This window comes from Mastacembelus armatus, chromosome 19 (assembly GCF_900324485.2).
Source record: "Mastacembelus armatus chromosome 19, fMasArm1.2, whole genome shotgun sequence".
Classification (NCBI taxonomy): domain Eukaryota; kingdom Metazoa; phylum Chordata; class Actinopteri; order Synbranchiformes; family Mastacembelidae; genus Mastacembelus; species Mastacembelus armatus.
The window spans coordinates 502,931-527,598 of NC_046651.1; the positions used below are offsets into that span (position 1 = coordinate 502,931).

Sequence of the window (24,668 nt, forward strand, 5' to 3'; positions counted from 1 at the left end):
TATCTTCAAAAGAGTTTACTGCTCAACTTGCCATTTACCACTGAATTCATCCATTACCTTGTGGAAATACCTTGTCCAATCTGTATCTTATCTGTATCTTTGTAACTGCTAGTGTCTTGTACAGAGATGAAGATAAGGAAAGAATATATTTCCAATCAGGACAACCTGGACAACCTTTTGGAATTACTTTCAACATTTTGATTATTTTCTTTTTCTCTATGCTTGATATGGGACTGGCTTCAGGATCTAATGAACTGGTAACTAAAAGCTTGTTTACTCAAACAATTTGCACTAAAGTGGTGAGCTATTAGGTTGCTTATAGTGAATATAGATAACCAACAAATTGGAGCCTTGCACTTGTGTTATCTGTAACTTTATCTGTAACAAAATTGACTTCATCAATTGCATGTTATATTATGTTATATATGTTCATTAAAATCATTTCAAAATCAAATCAATAAAATCAAATTTAACTCACGACACCACAGCACAGAAGAATATCAAAGTCAATGACTTCCACATTGCCAGCAAGACAGGTTAAAGTATCATTTATATTCCCCAATATAAATTACAGTATTCTACTGAACAATAAATCCAACACATATTCAAAGAGCTACTCAGTATTTACTGTCAACTTCTTTTTCAACCAGTCTTACTTTGCCTTTCTACATGTTTTGCATCACCTCTCTCTTGTCCCACAGTTAGACACAGCTTTTGTATGCACTGAAGCACACACTTAATTTTCGATGTGCATCTATGTAGTCACTATTCAGCAAATCCACATCTTTAAGTGCTTATCTTTATGACATATTGTAGTGACATTATTAATCAACACTATATAACTGCACTTTCACTTCACTGCTTTTTAGTAGCTGTACTTGAAAAACCTCAACACCACTGGGTCACATGCTCTTTTTAGATGTGTTCAAACAAGTCCACATAAAGACTGGGAAGGCGTAAAGTGAATTACATAATAATCTATGGAAAATGTAACCATGGAGATTCACCACACTGATCTGCTCATAAACAGAGAATATGTGTCCTCAGTAAGCCTGTCCACCAGCCTGTTCATTAAAATGAATCCTTTAGATCTTACAAAATGTTTTTATTCTGATTTGAGCCAATGTTGTCCTGTCTATTGTGCTCTCTGCGTGTGCAGCCTAGTGTGTGTTTCTATCATCTGCAGCATGGCTCTAATCACAACCAGCAAATTTAAAAAAATGTATATTTATTGTTTTCAACAAAATTAAATGATAAATATAAATCAGGTGTGTTTCTACTTTGGTACATTTTATTAAGCCTGAATACAGTTCAAAAACCAGCTGTAAAAATAATAAAAATAGCTCAAAGTACGACTGTTGAGATCTGTATGTTGTGAGTGGTAATGTCATTAATGTTCCTGACCTGAAGATACAACATCAACATGAGAGGAGCAGCATAAAGATAGGAAATGTTGATTGAATGTGTATCCAAAAATCAAAGAAAAGCAGCTTCAACTTTGACACTGTTGTTGCTTAAACAAATATTTTTCTATTTTCTCTAAACTGCTCTGACTTTGTCAGAAACTGTAGAAAGTGGTGTCTGTTCTTAGCCCTCTGAACTCTTTCTTCATGAGGAAGAAACATGTCACCCAGTGAAGTGACGTGGTTCATTGGTGTGTTTTCAGAGCGTGATCAGACAGCAATGGAGGCTTGTATATGAACGAGCTGAACCAGCCTCTGCATTCACAGACGTTAAGGTGAGTACTCCAAATGCACTGCTGGTGTTGGGCCTGTGCAGGATTTGTGTACATACTAGGCAGAACAAATACAAGAAGAAATACACAGTGACTTTCCTTACAACTGGGAAGTTGTGACACCTGATTGGCGTCACAAATTCATTCAACATTATATCCTTTATCAGGTAAATAGGGAATGGGTTGATCACACTTTTTAATAACATCATTTTTACCTTTCAGTCAATTGAGTCCAAGCTGAAAGGTTGATGCCTAAGTGAAGTTTAACAAACATCGCATCAAATCTGTTTATTCTATAATTCATTTTTGTAACGATGAGTCTTGTTAACCTTATGCCAATATGACTAATCAGTTAGTAGTGCTTAGTAGTGCTTAGTAGTGCTTAGGCACTTTTCATTGTTGCAGCTTTGTCATTCAGGCAAAGAAGACAGGCTGAGTATTTTCCATTAAAATCAAAAAGGCATGTGGCAGCTTGAAGCAGTGTCGGTCAAAGCAATAAGAGATGATTAACAGCTTTGAGAAGTACCAAAGTGTAAAAAGTTATAGGGTGGACTAAGGTGTCTCTTTATAGATATTTCTGTTAGGGTGTCAGGCAGTGTTATTAAAGTGGAAAAGGGTTGTGAGAGCTGGTAAAATTTTCCCCTGACTCAAAAAGCATGTGGGAGAATATGGCACTGACTGTGTCGAACCCCCATTCACATAAATGCCATACATGTGATCAATATCTAGAATGATCCCGTGGTGTCTTTTCTTGTTTCCTCTTTCTAAGGTCTGGAATGTGCTCCTGTTCTCGCATCTGAGCCATGAGCCAGATCAGAGGTGTATATTGTGTTACTGTTTTCATTTCTATCGTGAGGATTTCTCCCCTTGGTAAAAATTCACTACCTAAAGCTCTTGTATCCACAATACAACACCTGGAAAAAGAAACTCTTCATTAATCTCCACAGCCCTTAAGAATCTGTGGTTTTAAGCACTCCTGTTCCCAAACCACATGTGAGGCGGCACAGCAGCTGGTCGGCAGAGCCTTTGTTTTTGAATAACTCCGGGTTATTTTCGGGTCATTGTGGCCGAGTGGTTTCTTAATTGAATTTCTAAGCGTTTTGTTTAATATGCCACCATTAAAGGGCTCTAAAAATAGCCCAGTGGATGCAATGACCTAATCTTTTCCGGAGTTTTGGAGGGATAGGTAATCCTGATGGTCTTTGTCTCTCCAACTAACAGGGGATGAATGAATAAGATTCACCGCAGATTAGATCACTTTCAGTGTGGTTCTTACCTTCAGAGTGCTAAATCACTGATTCCTGATACCTCTGAGAAGTCCATTCAATAAATTGAAGACTTTTTCGCTCTCTCTCAGCTAATTCCAGAGAAGCTTTTAAAGCTTTTATAATAAATACAGCTGGTATCTCTGGTGACAGGGCACTCCTTTAATTGCCTCCCTTTATGAAGACTCTAACAAATAATGAAAACCCAGAATGTAAGCTTCTGAAGTAAGCCCTTTAATTCTCTCTATATTACATTTGTCCTTGCTCATAACCATAGCAGATATTAGTGACAATCACGGAAAGTTTAACTGCCCAGCTGAGTTTTTGTTTCCAGTGGACAGTAGTTTCAAATCTGAAAATCCTTTTCATAATAATAGAAGCCATGAAATCATAATAACATCTATTCCCCCTCCTAAAACTGTCCATGTGTGAGTCAGCTGACATTACACAATGTCATATCTCTTGCTGTTAAAAATGCATCTCAAAAAACTGCATTAATAAACAAGTGATCCAACTGTTTAAAGAAGAACTGGGTGAAACTCAACATCATTATTATTATAAATGGTATTAATCATTTAAATTATAATAATAATTGACATTATGAAATAAAAAGTGTCATTGGGAAACATGCAGTGAAAATTGGCTCCAGCTGAACTCTTGTTTATATGAAACCTAGAATAATAAAATGCTGTAATAACGTGTTAATAGGATTTTAGATTACTCCATAAATGACTTGTTCATTTACACATTGTACACAATTATTCTGCTTGTTTCATAGTGTATTTGTATAATATTAAGCACTTGAGCTCCAAACCTAACCAGAGAAAATGATGTGCAGTGAAAGGCTCTCTGGGAGGTGTGAGTCGTCAAAGAGCAGCCAGGTTGTCTTCTGGGATCACACACACACACACACACCGTGATGTGTTGTCAGCAGTGACCTCATATTCTTAATTACTTGTCAGAGATCGACGGCAGGAGCAGAACACACACCAACTTACAGATTTATCAACATAAAAGTTAACATGACCACCTTTCACGTCACTTGAGGAGCCTGTGACTAAGAGTTGCTTGCACTCCACACAAGGGCCTGCTGCCATCTCTCTGCACTACAACAGCCACGGACTGTATTTATATTAGCTGCAAAGCAATTTAACTGTACATTCCAGATATGTGAACAGCACTTGGCCCAGAGAGGCAAATGTTTCAAAGCTTACAACCAAACCAAATCAGCGATCAATATCCAGTCAACAGAGCACTTGGCATGAGGCGGTACACTGCATTTTTGCAACAAAGGTAACAAAGATTTATTTGTGTCTGAGCTCACAAAACCTTGGCGTACCTTTCAATAAGTTTTATTGTAGTATAACTAAATATGAAACCAATTATAAACTTGGGTCGGCACTACAAACACAGGCCGTCCATGGGTTTGTATTTTTTTTAACCTTGCTTTCGAATACACATATTTATTTCATGCTTTTCCCTTTGGTTTTTCATCATGTCACACAGACTGGTTTGATAAATAATAAATCTGTTTACTGCCCATGTGGACTGAGGTAATATTTGCCCTCAGAAATGTTCTATCCATCAACTGATACTCGTCTCGAGGCCTGTTGCTCTCGGCTTCGCTCAGATGACGAATGAACATGTGAGTAATTACACGGATGAATTAGGAGCTAAAAACAACAGCAGGAAAAATACTTCGGCACACATTCCACCTGTTGCCTAACACAAACAAATGCTGGTTTTTGTTATGGTGTTGAGGTTTTATGCTGATTGTGGTTACGATAGAAGGCCTGGCAGACCTGCAGAAAATGCTTTTGATAATGAGAATAGTAAGGTAAACATTTTTTGTTAGTAATATTTACAGAACAGGCAGTTGTGCTCATGTCTACAGTAATATCTGTTCATTAAATTCATTAAAAAGTTTTGTTCTACTGAAGTAAAAGTTCAAATTTTAACCACAGCCATTGAGCCTATTACACAATCCGTGATTGTCTATAATCAGAAAACTAAGTTAATTTCCTCTGATGAAAATGAATCAGTCGGTCTGTGGGCAGCACGCTACATAAACAAGCAGGCTGTGCAGCAGCAATGTTAAACTGCATGAAATGATGAAGTGTCGGGCTGATCATGTCTATCAGCATCACTGACTAATCTCCTCCAGATGAGAATAATCTCCCTAACTCTGGCCACCATCAAATCAGTGTGGAATCCACTCAGCTTGCAGGGAAAGGTGCTGCAGAGAAAGCCAGTTCGGAGCAATAAGAGCTGTTTTTGCTGCAGGTGTTACAGAATCTTGAGCTGCCAAATGACCTTGTTACCCACTAGAACCTACCCTCCACTTCCATTTCACTAAAGAAGAGAGCGTTGCCCAGATTTCTCTCATCTGTTTTCATGTTAAACCCAGTGTAGAATTACAGTGGTGCAGAGCCACCTTTAACCGAGCAACTGGAATGCTAACCCAATTAACATCTCTGATGTGAGGCCAATGAAGTATGATTGTGTGGTTACTGAAGCTTGTTCATTAAGAAAAAAAAAAAAAAAAGTTTTAAACCAACAGCCAAAAACAGGTCCACTCTTGAATCAGATCAGAATGCGAGGCAAAATTATCAATCAATCTTAGGATGACGGGAAATAATCATGTATAAAAGGCAAAAATGCATCTCTATTTCTGTCTTACCAGAAACAGGACATTAACATGCGAAGATGAAACAGATTCTGAGGAATACTGCCCATTTCAGAAAGAGCAGGTTTTGAAAGTTATAATTGGGCAGCAGTACACTAGTAACACCTCTAATGGAAAACTTGTGTTAATGATGCCATTATGTGGTCTCTTATTAAGCTTTACAGATCATACTGAGCAGAGATTTATTGTCATTATCACCTGTTACAAAAGTATATCAACAAAACTAAATCATAACTAAGCTCAGTCAGAGTCGCCGCTTCTTTGCCCACATCTGTATGCAAATTGTATACAGATGTTTTACAGATGTATTAACACTATAATGTTACAGCAGTAGAACAGCTATACAGCCAATATCAGGTGACTTTAGTTTATTAATTGTACTGTACATCTTATTATCGCTCCACAGTCAGTGCTGTGCCAAGCTTAGTGTTGCCTTTTGTTGTGGGTTATTTTTAATACATTTTCAGTGACTAAAAATTACCCATTCGATTCATATGATGGCCATAAAGTTTTAGTTATGAAATTTAAGGGACTGTTAATGTTTAGAGGTTGTGTGAAAATTAGAGTAAAGGTTCAAGTTCTTTCCAGTTCAAAAACACTTTAGAATTTTAATATGTCCCATATTTTCTTTTAATTTAAAGAAAATATTTAGTAACTTTTCAATACTGCGACCTGCTTTACGGCATACGTCACATGTTTTACTCATAGACTGGGTGGAGTTAGCCAACAGCTAACTATAAGATGAAATGGGCTAACATGGGATTCTCAAAACCAACGCCATGGCAGAGACCAAAGAGGGTTTTGTTGGAGGAAGCGAAGAAAAGAAAGAGAGAAAGTGACTGGACACAAGCCCAAACAAGAATCAATATTGGACGGGCTTACACTCTGGATTCGCCAGTTCCATCAGCTTAGTCAACAAATTCACATGTATTGCACTGCCCACGGGGAAACTTATACAGCGACAGTATTCATGACAGTGGTAACAGACAATTGTGTTTCTCAACGAGATGGGGGAAACCGTGAGCAAAAGTTACATAGTGTTGCTTTAACAAAGTAACTCAAATGATCCATCTATCAGCTATGCCAGTTTAACCTTAGAGGGTCATTGGGTGGCTGGAGCCAATCCCAGCTAACAATGGACAGATAAGCAGTCTATCACAATGCTGACACACAGAGACAAACAAGCATTCACACTCACACCCACAGACAATTTAGCATCAGCATTCAACCTGACTTGCATGTGTTTGGATTGTGGAAGGAAGCTGCTGCAGGCCCAGTGGAACCCAGAACCTTATTGCTGTGTTGACCACGGCACCAGCTTAAACATTACTTAAAGGCTCTGACTAAACAGCTAAACATTCACAGTGTTAAGAACACTAATCAATCAGCTAAAAAAAGCCGAAAGTAAAACACAAACACACCCCCCAATTTTATATGAACATTATTGTTTTATTATCTTTAGAAACTTTAGTAAATTGCTCTAAGATAAGATAAAATTGTGTATTATCTCAGCCAACATACATACAGCAGGTAGATAGGTAAGTATGCAAGTCACACATGTTGGCCAAGAAGGTCCCCTGGCCAGATAAAACAAGCGTGTTTGAACATTTTATTCAATCCATCTGATGATTACTGGTGAAATAGCTTTGCTTTTCAGCTTCACAGCCCAAATTAACCTGGCTTAAATTCCACTCGCATCACAGGACTGAAGGTGAAAGTATCTGAAGAATCCTGTCATTTAAATTGTTATTTTTAGACTGATGTATCTCTTTGGACTTTAAGAATAGTGAGAGCAACATAGCATTTCCCTCTCCACTGCTAGACCTTGTAAAGTTTTCCATGATGTCATACGTGGTGCAGGAGTAAGAATAATTGAAGAGGCAGAAGAATATAAACTGGAATCTCTTCAAATTCAACCAGTCATTTTATTTCCTTATTCTTCTTGCAGATGGGAGGGACAAGAGAAACAAAACAACTGAGGAGCCCAGACTGTGGCTCCTCACGTCCCTGCCAAAGACTAAATACCTCCAAACACAAATGAAAGATAAGACTGATATGGTGACCTGTTGGTCATTTCCTAGTTACAAACAAAAAATAGAAACATATGATCCTGTTCAAACTTTAACAGCTTATTAAGGGTACAACATGCAATATTTAGAGCCATCTGTTAGCACACATGGATATAATATTCATAAATATGTTGTCATTCATGTGTAATCACCAGAAAATAGCAACTGTTGCATTTTCTTAAAGCAACACAATGTAACTTGCTCGCGGCTTCCCCCATCTGGTTGAGAAACGCAATTGTCTAATACCAGTGTCGTAAATACGGTCGCTGTATAAGTTTCCGCGTAGGCAGCGCAATACATGTGAGTTTGCTAACTTAAGGCCTATACATACTCCGCAAGAAGAGAGAAATTGGTTCTCGGAGTCCTTGGGAGTTCTCGCAGCTTGTTCTCGACACATCATCTGGGCAAAACTTTTTTCTCAGGTGTGTCCGAGAACTATTGTGTGATTCTTCAGAAATTTGAAGTGGGCGTGGTTAATGTGGAAAGCGGAAATGTCTTCCCTCTTTTTCAGCTGGCGGTTGTCATAGCAATACATAGTTTTGACGAACAGCTGCCAGAGGAGAGCGGAGAAAGTATGAAAAGCTTTGTAACACATCTTGTAGTGTTCTCGTACAGTGAGTTGAAACTCTGACTAAACACCAAGTTAAACCGTAGCCAATAAAGACAGAGTCGTAGTAAGGTTAATCATTTACTGTCACTCTTCCTCATTAACATTTGTGGTGAAAACTGTAATAAAACAATACAGAAATATTCAGGGTCCAGTGTCTTGACTAACATTGCATTATGAATGATTTTAATATAAGCATAAACTACTGTTCTCCTTGTAGCAGCGATTACAATGGCTATTAGCATCACTGAAAGCGTTTACACAATGGTAAACAACCGTTTTTAGCAACTTATCAAACATCTTTTTAACAAAATCATCACTAATATATGATCTTTAACATATCTAATGTCATATTAATACACTTATGGCATTGCCTCTATGATGCTTTTTAGTGGCTGCAATGGATTATCAGAGAGAGCACACCTAGTCTGTCTCATTGTTTTCATGCAGAACTGGGAGCCCTCACAGGAGGTGACTAAAATGGAAGTGACTTCATCACATGAAACAAATAATATACTTTTTTACAAACGAGGTAGATAAAGGAAAAGTAATTATGAACTTCACATTTTTTACTTGAGAATATGTACCAAAAAATATTTAAAGCAGATATTTGAAAGTTACATTTCTTAAAGGGCAACACATGTCTGACCTATGTGAGGTCACTATGAATTTGTGAGCGTGCTAAATCCTTGTTTTTGGATCAGTCTTTGGGTAGAAGTAAAACAACATCTGCAATTGACCTTACAAAGGTTTTTATATTGCCTTGGTCAGTTGTTGTGACCTCAACCTTTCTTACATGACCATCCTTTTCAAGAAATACAGCAGAGATTTTGGCCATGGGCCTACAGTATCTGCTTGTCCTTGAGCAGAACTAGCTCTCCCACTTGAAGATTTCTACGAGGTACTGTACACTTCTGTCTGTGTTGCAAGCAAGGTAAGTATTCACGGCTCCAGTGAGTCCAGAACTGGTTTGCTAGAGCCTGAACTTGTCTCCATTGCTTTGTGTACAGGTCCTTGTCCGAGAAGTGTCCAGGAGGAGGCGGAACTCCTGTCTTCAGTGTAAGGAGTTCTGATGGTGAATGGTTGTTTCGGACCTGCAGACACGTAGGAGTGGTCGTGCATTAATGATAGCAGCAACTTCTGCCATTAGTGTACAAAGAACTTCATGGGTTAAGCAAGTTTTCAGCTGCAGAAACATTGAATCTAGGATTCTTCTGGCAATGCCGATCAAGCGCTCCCACGAGCCTCCCATGTGAGAACTGTGTAGTGGGTTGAATTCCAGCTGCAACCTTGCTCGCTGAGGTACCTCTGCACCATTTTGTCCATTTCAAGCTCCTTGCATGCTCCAATGAAATTGGTACCGCAATCGAAATGGAACTGTTTTGCAGGGCCTCTAAGTGCAAAAAAGCGTCTGAGAGCATTTACACAACTTGACGTGTCCATCGACTCAATGACCTCAGCGTGCACAGGTCTTGAACTCATACAGCAGAACATGATGGCCCACTGCTTGCTTTCTGCCTGTCCTCCTCTGGTGTGTCTGCTTGTGACAGACCAGGGTCCAAAGACATCAAGACCCACATACGTAAAGGGAGGGTAGATTTTAAGACGTTCAGATGGCAGGCCCGTCATGTGTTGTTCTTCAAGTTTTCCATGCATCCTGTGACAGGTTTAGGGTATCTGCAGGTTTCTAAGAGCTAGATTTAAGACCTTAGATTTTTAAGACCTTTTTAATACCACGCAGAATGAAATTTAAGACCAATTTTGTAGAAATAAAATAAAACATCCCACAATACAACCAATTCCCATAACACACTGTTTATTGATATAAACTGTTTACACACCGTTTGATTTATTGAGTAAAACAAAAATAAAATGCCAGGTGTTTTCCGACAGGTTTCCGTAGCCGCTTTGTCTTATTCACACCGCATGTGGGTCTCCAAAGCCTTCATACCCATTGTTCCGAGTTTTAAATGTTTTTGCACAGCCTGACCTCGAACACGTTGCCACTAACTGGACTTAACCACGGCGCAAAATCAGGGTAACCAATTATCATTAAATTTACATTTACCCATGGCAAAAGACTAATGCTGAAACTTTCCCGCAGTTCACGCAGCTGCCGGAAAGCATGTGTTAAATGAACTCCACTCAAACGCGTATTTTAGTTGGTTCAGCCTATTTCATTCTGCGTAACAAATACGCGAAAGGCTTTCAAATAAAATCTTCTTTATGGGGTCGGTTAGATTTCATTTTAAGACCTTTGAAACGCGAATTTAAGACATTTTAATGCTAATTAAGGCCTTAGTTTTATAATATGGAATTTAAGACTTTTTAAGACTTTTTAAGGATCCGCGGACACCCTGAGGTTATGCATTTGTGGAGTACTGATTTGATAAGTGACTTGCCTCCCAAGATCCACAATCATGCTGCCCAGATTGCTCCTTCTGTCAAGCGATGACCTTGATGTTTCACTTGCTCATGGTGATGTCAAATGAACAGTAGGGATATGTGGCTATCTTTGGGGAGAATTATTGGACTCTCCTCAGCATACTTCAGTCGTCCACCAACACAAATGAAATTGTCCTCCATGATTGAACTGAGTTTCCTTAAGCGGCTACTTTTGGATACAGCTTGGTAAGCTTGTAGGGTTGACAGTTCTTTTGCAAATGCAGCCTTTTGGTAAAGGTGGAGAACTGTTGGAATCAGTTAGAGGTAAGCTCTGGTTCTTCCAGGTTAGTAGCACATGTTTGCACTTGTGGTTGTGGAGTTATTTTCAGGTTCAATTACCTCAAATGTCTCAGTCGTTTGAGTTTTTTCTGCAGGTGGCTGACGCAGGAAGGAGGAACGGTAAACCAAGAAGTTTGCGCCAGGCAGGATGCAGCCAGGTATTGCGATGCATGATCTGCAGGGTTTTCTTCTGTACATATATAGTGCCACTGCTCAAGTCTTGAGGACTGACGAATGCACTGGACTCTATTGTGAACATACACGTAGAATCGTTTTGACACATTATAAATGTCGCCGAGCACCACTTTGCTGTCTGTAAAGAACTTAATGTCATTCAACACCAGATCTAGTTCATCCTCAATGAAATCTGCCATCTCTAGTGCTAGGACAGCAGCACATAGCTCGAACTTTCGGATTGTAGGCTCGGACAAGGGTGCTAGTTTCGCCTTGCCCATAACAAATCCTACTTCGACTCGCCCATCTTTTTGATGTGCTTTCAAATACACCTTAGCACCTATGGCCTTACTCGATGGCATCTGAGAATACACACAATTCTGTGCACTGCTTCAGTTAATGAGGTTGTTTTTGTATGTATGTGGAACATGAAGCTGTTCTAAGTCTTGGAGAGAACCTCTCCAGGCTTCCCATTTGCTTAGTTTGCCCCCCGGGAGGAATGCGTCCCAGTCTGACCGTTCGGAGGTAAGTTCTCTGAGAAGGGCTCTTCCCTGGATCGTGACAGGTGCCAGTAGACCCAGAGGATCGAAAACACTGTTGACAGTGTAAAGGACTCCACAGCTGGTAAATGGCCTGGTAATGGCAATGCGGAGTAGGTGAATGTGTCGGTCGTAATCTCCCTTAGCAGACCCAAACTCCGTTGTGTGGGTGAGGTCTCTCCACTCAGATCTAGGACCTTGATTACAGGAGCACAATCTTCAGGCGGGAAGCTTCCATGACTGTCTGAGAGTTTGAAGCAAACTTGTGTAAACAGAGGTTTGACTGAGCTAGTGAGACCTGTGTCCGTTGGAGCAAATCAATTGCCTCAGCTTCAGATGGTACAGATACCAAACCATCATCATCATAGAAATGTCTTTCCACAAACTTGACGGTATCAGCACCATGCTCCTGTTCACATTCTCTGATGGCTCTTCGCAGCTCGTCAATGGCCACGGCAGGAGATGGCCAATTGCTGAAGACACGGACCTTCATCTGATACTCGATAATTTCCTTGTTGACGTCATTGTCCTTGTGCAATAGAAAATGGAGGAGGTTACGATGGTCTTCACACACCAAGAAACAATGGAACATCTGCTGAATGTCTGCTAGGATGGCAACCTTCTCTTTCCGGGAGCGTAGCAGGACACCAACAAGGGAGTTATTGAAGTCGGGGTCTGTGAGGAGCACATCATTGAGAGAGACGCCGGAGCATTGAGCACTGGAATCAAAGACCACCCTGATCTGATTGGATTTTTGGGGATGTTAAACCCCAAATGCAGGAAGATACCAGCATTCATCCTTTTCTTTCAGTGGTGGCACTACCTCAGCATGCCCATTGGTAAAGATCTTTTCCATGAATGCCACATACTTGCTGCATCTCAGGTTTTCCCTTCAGGGTTTACTGCAGGCATGTGAAATGATTAACAACTTGCTCTTTATTGTTTGGCAAGGGCTGGCGTGGTTCTCTGAACGGTAGCGGAGCTACCCAGCTGTTAGCATCATTTCTGTAGACGTTGTGTCCATTATTTTTAGGAGAGCTGTCTTCCACGGATGGAGCAGGTTTGTTGTTATGCGCCGTTCTACTGAACACTGTCTGTCCAAGCGTCTTCTCAGTTGCTTTGGTGGACATGCTACCCCTTTGCTGCATCTCCTTGACCTGCATAAAGCTCATACAGGGTTGAAAAATTGAGTGGTGGCCACTTTCCAGCACAGTGTTGACTGTCGGCCTACGTTAGTTACCCAGACACACCTCTCCAATTACTACCCAGCCCAGGTCCAGTCGTTAGGCAAAGGGGGCATTGTTTGGTCCATTGACCTGCTGTCTGACTTTGGGTGCCCTGATAACATCTCTTCCGGAGTAGCACAAGTATTTCTGATTCTGGTTCTAGTTCTGGAATGTGCTTCGCAATGTGACTGAGATGAGGCTGGTGAAGAACTGCTTCTTGACACTCAATGAGTGGTGGAAGGGAGATGAGAACTCTTCCATCCATGGAATCAATCTGGAATCCTCCTGCTTTCTTGCCAGATGTTTCTATAATGCCAGAGCAAGTTCTAAGATGATATAAGAACTGTTCAATCTTCACATTGAACAGCTCAAAGAATTCTGGTCTAGCTAATGAACGATTGCTCTGGTGGTCCAGAATTACATAGGCTTTGATGGCCATGTCTTTGGAACCCTTTGGGTACAGCTTTATGAGGCAGATTTTTCATCATGACCTTGACCACAAACTTCTGTATAGCTTGTACTGACAAATTTCTTGCTTCTCATGGGGTATGTATCAGGCTTAAGCTGGCGGCGAGAAATTTGTTCATTTTCTCAAGGTGGCGAGAACGAACTGTGTTCTTGACATTTCATACTCCGCGAGAAACTCAACTGCCGAACTGCTGGGAGGTCCCTCCCACTGCAGCTTACGTCACAAGTGCTAAGCATTGTGGGAATCTGACAGAAACTACAATACAGCAGATAAGATATCAGATATTGCCATGTTTTACAACAAACGCGCTCCTCCATACACAACGTATCCTCTATCCACAATTTTTTGCCATTTGTGTGTCTTCATAAGACTTACAAGATGTGTTATAGTGATTTTCATGCTTCCTCACCACCTCTGGCAGCTGCTCCTCAAAACTATCCATTGCTATGACACCTGGCAGCAGAAAAAGCGGGAAGACAACATTTCCACACAATAACTGTTGGACACCACATGAGAAAAAAGTTCTCCCCAGATGATGTGTCAAGAACAAGCTACGAGAACTCCCAAACCAGGGCTGCAAGAAAAAAATTACGTCATTCTTTTCTCGCAGCCCTAGGAGAGAGAACAAATTTCTCGCTTATCACGGAGTATGTATAGGCCTTAAGCCCGTCTGCTCTTGATTCGTGTTTGGGCTCATGCCCAATCACTCGCTCTCTTTCTTTTCTTCACTTCCTCCGACAAAAATCTCTTTGGTTTTTTTGCTGGCTCTGTCATGGTTTGGAGAATCCTGTGTTAGTTCAGTGATGCTACCCGAATACGAAAGTTGCGTAGTGCTGATGCAGCCGATGTGAGCCCACTCAAGCTGCAGCGGCAATAGACTTCGTCCGGTTAAGAGTTGTTCTACCACTGAAATAATTCTACATTATAGACATTATTTTAAGGTAAAAAAAAAAACTACACAGAGCTGCTGTAAATTACAGGTATAGTTTTCAATGCATTATTAAAATGTTCCAAAGGCTGGACAAACACTCCTATAAAAACCCAGTTTCCAGCCTGTTTTCAATCCCATGGCAATAAATACTGACACTAAATACTTCATAGGGACACCAAAGGTACTCACCATGCATGGTTACAATAATTAACAAACCCATCTTCTTTATGCACAAAAGCTACATGGTGAGGTTTAGGCACTAAATTTGCTTCATTAGGTTTAGGAATGGTTTGGTAACATTTTACACTGTAATCAGACACCTCTCTAAGAATATTTACAATTATAATCAATTCTTACCTTGTGTCGGTGACAGCTGTTTCTTTACACTTTGGTTTCTCCTCTCCATCAGCCCTCCAGCATCTCTATGACCCAGTGTAGCCCTCTGCAGGTGTCCCTTTCTGTCCTCTGGACTGGGGATCACAGAGCGTTTCACTGCGTTCATGGCCCACACTTTACCCCCTGGTGGATGACATGTCTTCTTGGGTCACCTCAACCCCCTTTTCAAAGTTAAAGAGACACAATGAAAGAGCATACCCTGCAACTCTGACTACTCTTTAACTCAGCTGTAACAGTTTGCCGGCCAAAGTTAATTGAGTCTGAACGAGCATGAAAGTCACAGCAAACAGTCATTTGAATGTTTGCATTTAAAAAAATTCTCTGCGGTGCCAGGAGTTGGAGTAAAGCCATGTTAGTGTTTGCAGAGTACAACACGAGTTCCAAAACTTTGTATTGTTTCTTTTCAGAGGTCCATCTCAGTTCAGGCAGACAGCAGCGCGCGTGTCTGTTTGTTTACAGAGCATTAAGCCCACTTTCAACCTCATGGATGCATCTCCCCATCAACCGCCACTATTCTCTACTGCTGCCAACTTATCAATTTACGCAATTTACAAAGAGCAGACCTTCGTACCTCCTGAACAAATATTATCCACATCTACTCTGTGGATTCAGTAGCTTAGAGAGCCCCCACAAGGTGTCGATGTGAAAAATGAGCCTCTTACTCGGGTCCCATGCAAGCCAAGTCTTCTGTGCAGCCTGTCCATGCTCCATACATTACATTGTCTCCTGCGGTCTCCACTATAGGGCATCACAAACATACATATCTGTTTTCTTTAATAACCTCTGTTTGAAGAAGTGCTCAGATGTTTTCAGGCACATAAATAATAAAACCCTCATAAATGTATGCAACACATTATAAAAATAACACAATTTAAATAGGACTCTGTCAGAGTCCTTGTCCTTGTGGACAGAGTGTTTTATTGCAGAGTCCATACAATAATCAAAAAGAGCACTTTTAGGTTTGATCAGATTCAAAGTAATTTATATCATCTTCACCCAAACATGCAGAGGCTTTTCAGGTATATTACATTTTGTTGACAAACCTTTGCCAGAAAAAAACAAAACGTTACACACCTGCTTTCTATAAATGACATTTATATGCATGATTTGGAACACCACTTTACTGAATCAAGCAGTTTTAGGTGTCCAAACTTAATCATTGTTTCCCAAAAGCAGATAATGTCCCAGAAACCAGTCAAATGTTTATAGTACACATTTTACAGACATTTTCACTTTGAACATTTTTCAGACCTACAAACCAGCACAGTTGGAGGAACATTATATTTGGAGCATCCTAGCTTTATTTCCTTCCAGTAGACAGCTTATAAAAAGCAGTCTAACTAAGCAACCAATGATGTGGAAAATGTAAATAGTTGCCTTTATCGATGTTAAACTTTATTTACAAGTTCTCTATGGCGTAATGTTTACATTCAGTATTACTCTTCAATGTATTTCCATCCATCCATCCTCTGTACCCCCTTAGTCCTAACCAGGGTCCCAGGGATCTGCTGGAGCCTATCCCAGCTCTCTTTGGGTGAAAGGCAGGGGTCCACCCTAGACAGGTCACCAGTCCATCACAGGGCCATATAAATAGTCACACTGCATATTGCATCATTCACATGCACATTAATGTGTCTAACACAAAAAAGGTAGTGTGTTAATCACATTGATCATGACTAATCAGTTTCAGTTCCCTGTCTAACAGCAGCCATCGTCATGGTCATTACCAGATATTATTTGGTCCAGGTCCACATAAGTCAAAGCCAGAATATTGTGTGGTGACATGATACCTTTAGTTATCATTTTGTGGCCCCTTTTACCAAATAGCTACTGGGTTTCAAAACAGACACCTCTAAACTATAAAGACAATGACTATTACACAGATTCAAAAAGGACTTATCACACTTGGGGCCATTAGATCTAATATACTGATAAAGCCAGGACAAGGCTTAAACAGAGGAGGATGTTAATGTCCATAATGTACATTATGGGCCTAAATGCAGTAGATGTAGAGTTTTATCCAATGTGTTATAGTGGACATAGTACAACATATGCAAAGATACAGTGCCACTAATGTCCACTATTAAGCCAATGAGCTTTTTTTCTCAGCCCCTAAAACTCAGCCACATTATTCCTTCCTAGTCCCTTTGTCCCAGGTAGCCAAAATGTTATGGCCGAACAGCAGCCTTAATCTGATAGGCCTAATTGCTAGACTTATGATGAATGATGCACAAACATCTGCCAAACTGAGCTGACTGCATTGGCCAAAACTGAATCCAAGTGTTGCTAACTCAAGGTGATCCTCAGTCCACCATATAACCTAGCTGAATCTGGCAGCCATATGTAGGCCAAAGGCGGTCCAGACTCAGCAGGCTACCTGGGCATGGGCCCACTTTCGTAATGCCTGACTCCATTAAATGCCAAGATGCTGGTAAACCCCAATCCCAAAACTAGGATTCAAAACGTCCTTTCAGAATCTGTGAGGGTTACCCAGCTTTTCTACAGTATTTTGTCAAAACTGGTAAAGTCTGTTATGGCATTTATAAATCCCCTTAACATAGCTGACACTTCCTGAGCCCTGAGTTACCCTTGAACCTCGTAGGCATGATTTTGACCAAGTTTATTTATAGTATGTGACAGGTTTTGTTTCAAACGCTCATAAAGGGATGCCTTGGCTGTTTTCTGGGATTTTGGCCTCCTCTTCTAGGAAACAATCCTGAGGACACTGCATCTACTCAGACCGTAATCTTGACACACAGATTACATGTAGTGAGGCTGAAGGAACAAAAAGAGATTGCACTGTACTTAAACATCAATTGGGGAAAACAATAACACAGTCATGCATTTACCTCAAAAACAAGACAACAGTTACAGTAAATCATGGTGTGTTAAAAGACTAAAGGAGACTGGGACTCCTCCTTGGATCATCAGGAGGATCCTCTTTAATGAAGCCTTAACTGATGGGCCTTGCTTAAAAGCCCACCCAGAGACAGATACAATCCACTCTGATAATTTATACCACAGTGACAACCCCATCTAAGAGTAGGTGGAGAGGCAAAGGAAAACACTGCCTCACAAACAAAAAGTGGACAACAATACAAATTCATCAAAGGACAACAAAGTTCACCTTAATGTGTAATATTAGCTTATACAATGATAAGTTATCAGAGAATCTGCTCTGTATTACATAAGACTGACTTTAGGATAATGTCCATTTATTGCAAGGCTTGAGGGGAGAAGTGTGGATGAAAACGGAGATAAAGAAAACTAGGCTTTGTTTGAAAGAACCAGGTTATATTTTGATGGTATCTATTTCAGTGTGGAGTGAATGATGGCCTGTATCTCTGTGTCAACACAGTAAGAGCCAAAACATGTGGCAATTGGAGCTCCATCGAGATGGGCCGATAGCAGGTCCCATTTAACAGTTGTCCTCTTATCGATTCCTTCAGTCAGGCCAAATACTTGTTGTTTATCAGTCCTTTTCTCTAATGGCTCACAGATTAAAAAATGACTGGAAGACTGGTAGACCGTTGCTCTACTGCGGGTTTATGACCCCACCCTCCACCCCACAAACACATCTTCTGCATAGTGGGATGTTAATCTTTATTACCTGGCACTGTTTAAATTATTGGTCCCAGAACTTGCCCGTGTGATGTTACATTTAAAGATGCCATGTTGAACATTTTGTTGGTGATGTAGTGATGTGAGATAAAAATAAGTGTGTTGAGCTAGTGTGACCTTTTGAGTTCTAATACATCACTGAGTGAAGGAACCACTAAAGATAAAACAATGAGAGACCTGTATCAATACTAGGTGTATTTCTTTTTTACTTGGTTACTTATTTTCTAAAATTGAACGTGAATGTGAATTGTGTGTCTCTATGTGTCAAACTGGCGAGCTGTCCCGGGTATATCCCACCTAATGCCCAATGTAAACTGGGAACAACTCCAGGCCCTCCAACACTCTAAAGGGTAAGTGAGTGCAGCTAACTGATGGATAGCACTAATGTAAGTTTTGTTTTTTTTTTCTACTGACATTAGTGGTCTCCAGTGGGTTTGAATTTTAGGTGCCAACTCTCAGTATTGTTACTGTAGACAAAGCCTGTTGACAAAAAAGCTTTTGGAGTTTTGAATCTCGTGGTTTATTTCAGCAAGTAATATCCACAGCTTAAAACTGCTTAAAAACCCTCCTAAATGAACTCACTTACAACATCTGACTCAAGATTAGACTAATTTAGCAAATACTGCACTGTTTTTATTTTACATGATGTCAAAATGACATAGAAAACATGATTTCTCATATAATTACACTTTTTTGCCATAATGTAAACCCCCATGTTTCTATGTTTCTATGGGGACATAGTAATATAGCAACATATTAGGATAAAGTATAGGGTTTCACATTACACTCTGCAGCTATAGTACTGAACAAAAATGGAAATCAGTGGTAATGTTAGCAAATTAAGCTAAAAAGCTACCACTTTCTGAATATAGTTAGCATGTCTACTTTCTGCGTGAAAGCTGAAACTAGCCAAACTAGCTTTCCTCCACTTTCATTCATTTCTAATGGAACAGGACTGGGTTAAAAAGGTGTTAAAAAGGCAAAAACAGTTAACAGCAGACGATAAAGAGCCACAACATGATCATGTCACCACAAAAGCTCAGCTGGACTTTCAGTGTTGCCTAATTGTACAACAGAGTAGGACAGAAAGTATTTCTGGAGTCATAAAGCACTGAGGTTATCTCATCTTATTCATTTGACAGTGACATAGTTAGGGAAAATATGCGGGAACTGCTTTTAAATTATATGAACACAAAAGGTGGGCTCTAGGTTACTAGTAGTCTACTTCCTATTATAGTATACTTTTGCACTAACAACATCATTACACAGTTTCTTGTGGCATTCATGAGGAGCTTTACTGTAATCGAGCACTTGTTTTATTTAACTTGGACTAAAATTACAGATTGGAGTACTTCATGGTGAATTACAATGCACTTTCTATTTCTAGGCTTTTATATGTGGAGCCAAAGATTCACACATTTAGCCTTTACTGAATCTCTTCATCAGTCCTGGTCGTCCTTCATTGATAAATGATTCATTTGAGTGGTCGCATCTGGTATGTTTTCTTTTCCTGTGTCTTGTTCCTGCTTCTCTCACAGTCTCCGTGTTTGCAGGCGACCACCAGCTGAGCTGAAGCAAAGCCAAATTTACGGCCTGTAATATTTACGTTGGGGTAAGTCCAGGATTTCCAACTGATGATTGTGAATTTATGTTGCAATCAATATGGGGGTTCCTCCAGCTGAGCTCATTATGATAATTCCTTCTTGAGTTCTGCTTAATAACATTTGTTTTGCACGTTGTGATGGGAGCACTATAATTGGCTGTTTCCAGTTCAGCTAAAGTGCTGTTATAGTAGAGGTCCACATGTTTATGACTTCCACCAAAAGTCTGACAGACCAACACTGTTTACTAGAATGTTTTTATCTTAAAGGCTGTTCTCAAAGACTGAACTCTTCTTCACACCATTATCAAGCCAAATGGTAATCACCAGTAATTTTAGCATCCAGTACTACTCAGTGCATCCTCATGTCTCATGCTGCTTTAATCCAGCAGCATGATAATACTTAGCAGAGTGGAATGTGAGTCTGTATCTGTGATGGGTGACATACTGTATTTGAGCGAGACAATGTACCTCCTAACAGGCCAGTGGTATGCTTTTATCCTCTGGTGAATGTAGCGAAAATCAGCGAAAGCAGCCAGCGTTTTCAGTCTTCAGTTTGTGTAATGCTCTGCACTAACCTGAGCCTTTACTCACACTTCTGTTGAAACAGGTGGTGTTTCTGGATTTGTTTGAAAGTAAATAGACGAGCGAATAATGAAAAGGAATCAGCTCTATGTACATGGCGCTTCACTTTAGACAAGTTGTTATTAAATGATTTTTTAACACAGAATTTGGCAAGATTTAGAACTTTTGCCATACTATAATAAACAATGGCATGGTCATAATGAAAATATTTACTTAATTCTCTAAAGTGACTTATGGCAAATTTGGCCACTAAACAGTGTCATGAGTGTTATGGCGTCAGGTGCCACAGTCTGTATAAATAGTGCCTGTACACTTGTTTATAGGAAAACCCCCATCTGGCTTCGGCGAACACAGTCAAACACACTGTTGACCCCTGGGATTTTTCGAATGGAAAATATAACAGGCCTGTTTGCTAAGCGGGGGGATAGCTGTACAGCAGTCAATTGTCAAGTGACAGACAAGACAATGTTGTAAAAGACTGCAGGCTCCACATCCCTGAGCCCAGCCCTTTCTCAACCTGTAAACAGAGAGCCTGGCTTTTGAAGAACTTTCCAAAAAAGCCTTTTTTTTCATCCCACATTTACAGGATTTATAAACTATGACAGCATCTTAGTGCTCTGCAAACTTAAAAGTTCAAGCAGCTAACAACTGAGGGAATTAACAAATACCTACAAAGGATGTTAAAAAAGAAATTAGCTGCTGAGCAATTCTTTAGAATGGAAACGAAAGAAGACACGAAGAACAAGAAGATAAGATGGAATATGCTATCACTGCTCCTTTTCAGCTTTCATTCAGTTTAGGATTTATTATAGGACACGGGATTATTAAGCTTACTCATTTGAAACAGCATTAAATAAGCCTAACATTTTCTGTTACTTTTACCTATTTTATGACCAATGTGGTTTAGTCTAGCAGGCCCCTAAAAGCAGCAGGTGACAGTTGATGCATACACAGAGCTGCTATAACTTATGGCAGATAGAGAGAAAGTTGAAAGGTTAGGTTTTTTGCTGTGAAAGAATACCTGTAGGTTTGGATAATAACTTTGTCACAGTTCCTCTTAGAAACTCTGTACTTTTGTAATAAAATAAATGAGGGATTTCTTCGAGGCAGCGATAACAATAGCCAATAATATGCAGAATGATAATAATAATATATATTTTAAAAACAGTATATACTTGACCTCACTTTCTCAGCTAGTGGCCTTGTTTATTGTACAGTGAAAGCTGTTACATGCTATGGCAGTGAAGGAGAAGTGTGTAGCAAGCACTTTATTACAGACATCGTGACATGCACTTCCAGCCAACATCTCAGTTTGTTAATGCGTATTTCCTTTGTGCAGTGCTACTGAAAGATTCAAAGGGATCATTTGTGTTTATTTTTTAACTAGAAAGACCTTGCTTATTGTACTTCCAAGACATTCCAAAATTCTGTTCAATAATGCAGCAATGTGTGTGAATTTAATGATAAGTAAGAGAGAGTAAGTGAGGAGCTACAGTCAGCCTGACATGTTTCTGCTCTTGTCAATGCAGCTGGGCTTCTAGTATTCCCCTCCTTCAAACTGTTTAGCTTGACGGCCTTTATCCCCATCAATCACACAAGGAATCGAGCCATGGGTGTTTCGTCAACACTTTTCTCAGTGAAAACAGTGGACGATGTCCCAGACCCACTTAGGCACACTTTCAACAGAAATTAACTGAAATAGTGTACAGCAGCAGGGCTTTGCATCTTGTCTTGTCTGGTCACACATGCCAAGAGAGATTAAGACATTCCAACAAAGAGAAGCCGTTATTATTTTACAGTTCACCAGATGTGTCTAGAGTGTTACGAAAAACATGTTTTATGAATCCATCATCTCCCAATGCTGCCTGGCCCTTAAAAGTGACCAAATGCTTCAAAGGCCGTGGCACGTGGTGGATGAGGAACTATTACTTCAACATTAAGAGCCCTTAGCAGGCTCCTCTGTATATTCCTCCAACCCTGGTGCCATCAGATGCTACAACACCCAGCTATGCTGCAGCTGAAGGCAACCTGGGGTGGTCAAAGCTCAAGTTTAATACCAAAGTTAGAATTCCCACTTTGACACAAAAACATGCATGCACTGTAGTTACATGGCCTATGTTTGAAATGCTTTTGTCAGATCTAAAGTGTGCCTCTGCTTTTGGCATTGAGCATATCAGGCCTTATCCTGTATGCCACCAGCTACGTATGATGAGAGAGGATCTAAGTTTAAACATTTTATTGCCAGTGTAAAAACAAAAAAGAAACAAAGCAAAGTATGATTAGTTCATTACATTTTGCCTTTTCCATACTAAGGTCCTGAGAATAAAAAGAGGGAGGAATATGGGGATTAGATACAAGTAGAAGGAGGAGAGATGACCATGACCTCTTCTGAACTGATCCAACTCACAGGAACACCGAGGACCAGTTTAAAGAGCTTTGGTTCTTTTACGTGAAATAATCTTGGCCAAACAGTGATAATTTTCAAGGTAAAGCCATTATCACTTGGAAACTGGAACCTATCACCAATAAAATACAGCGGTTAATGAATATGGTGGTCTGCTGTCTGGACTATGCTAACTGCTGAAGATCAGGCCTTGTTAGCACGTCAGTGACATTAAGAGAAGTCTGCCAAAAGCTGTCCTGCAATAACCTTTGTGACATCACTGCTCCTCGGCTCGACAGCCTCAGTGCTGCTGAACAGGCTCCCTGTTGGCATCATGAATAATGGCCTGTGTGTTTAACTTGTTCAACACAAAGAAGCCATGTTATCTAAATACATAAGGTAATATAAATACAAAAGAACCGTATAATCTCACACACAGTGGTTGCGGACTCAAGAGTGTGCGGACTGTGTGTGTACGGCTGTGACATTTTGGCTATGCGTCCCGCTCCGTCTCTGGTTGGGTAGGCTGGCACCCACTGTGTTTAAAAAGCTCCCGGAAAGTTTACAGAGAGTGTACTTCTGCTGGGCTTTGTGTGACAAGCTTTAACGCACCATACCCATCAGCAGCAAAACAGCCACAGACCTCCCTGGAATCCACTCTTCTACTTTCCATTCATGTATTTCCATGCATTCCCCAGCTTCCTTTAGTGTCCCATCTCAGAAAATCTGTGCTGACAATTAATATTGGTTGTGTATGTCAGGCTGCAAGCGAAAAGGCTACTGTGTATTTACTTCGCTTTTGTCCTGTCACATAGGAAAGGCCAAATTCAAGAGGGTATGCGAGTTCTGATTCAACAGTCAGTTCCTTGGTAGAACAGAAAATGCTTCATAGCCATTAATCACCCAGTGCACTGCTCTGAAAGAGGTTTCACACAGGGCTGCCACAACCCTCTTTCTGTCTGAACATAGAGATGCAGATAAAAACAAATACAGAAACAGTTCATTGTGGGTGTGACCTACAGATCATGATGTAAAAAATCTTTTATGTTGTACAAAATAATATGAATTTAAAGTAGAAATGTAATTTGTCAGTAAATGCTCTCACAACTATAGTAAGACACTACTATATGTGTCTACCTCTACTGGGTTGTTGTGTCCAGTCACATAATTAGAAAGGTCAATGGACTTTTATTTCATAATTGCAGCATTGCAAAAATACATGAAGGGAGCTACATATCCTTGCAGGAACTGTGTTAGAATAGAATAGAATAGACTTTGAAGTAAAATAATTCATGCCACTGTCAGCCATTGGTTTCTAGACATTTCATCTGTAAATATGTTTGTTCATTGTAGATTTTTTAACAGACTTCACTGCATGACTGGTAATAAATGTGCTCAACATGTGAAACACAGGGATGGTGTATCACAGTTTAAGTTAGTCACATGCCTCCTCCCTGCATAGCCTTTAATCTCCATTGGAACATGCTAATGTGAAAAACCAACACTAACATCTATGTATTTGAACTGATTAGTAACATAAAGTCAAACCGTATGAGAGTGATTAAGACCTTAAAATGTCCACAGCATTACGGTAAAGACAACTGAAACCAAACAGGGAGGTTTGGAGGTTTTGAATAATTACATAAGGATATTCTTTA

General features: G+C 40.1%; 1 protein-coding gene across 9 annotated transcripts in view; it reads right to left on the bottom strand.

Moving 5' to 3' along the window:
* Positions 1 to 24,668, bottom strand: part of myocd (myocardin) — a 109,927-nt gene that overhangs the window by 49,222 nt on the left and 36,037 nt on the right. For 6 of the 9 annotated variants that reach the window (XM_026315015.2, XM_026315010.2, XM_026315012.2 and 3 more), the window contains exon 2: positions 14,783 to 14,982. The exons of 2 other annotated variants lie outside the window; for them this stretch is intronic. In XM_026315015.2, the coding sequence (XP_026170800.1) occupies positions 14,783 to 14,927 (145 nt within the window). In that variant the 5' untranslated portion in view covers positions 14,928 to 14,982. Of the gene's footprint in view, positions 1 to 14,782; positions 14,983 to 24,668 lie in introns of those variants that run through there. One more of the 9 variants, XM_026315008.2, reaches the window with a different exon arrangement.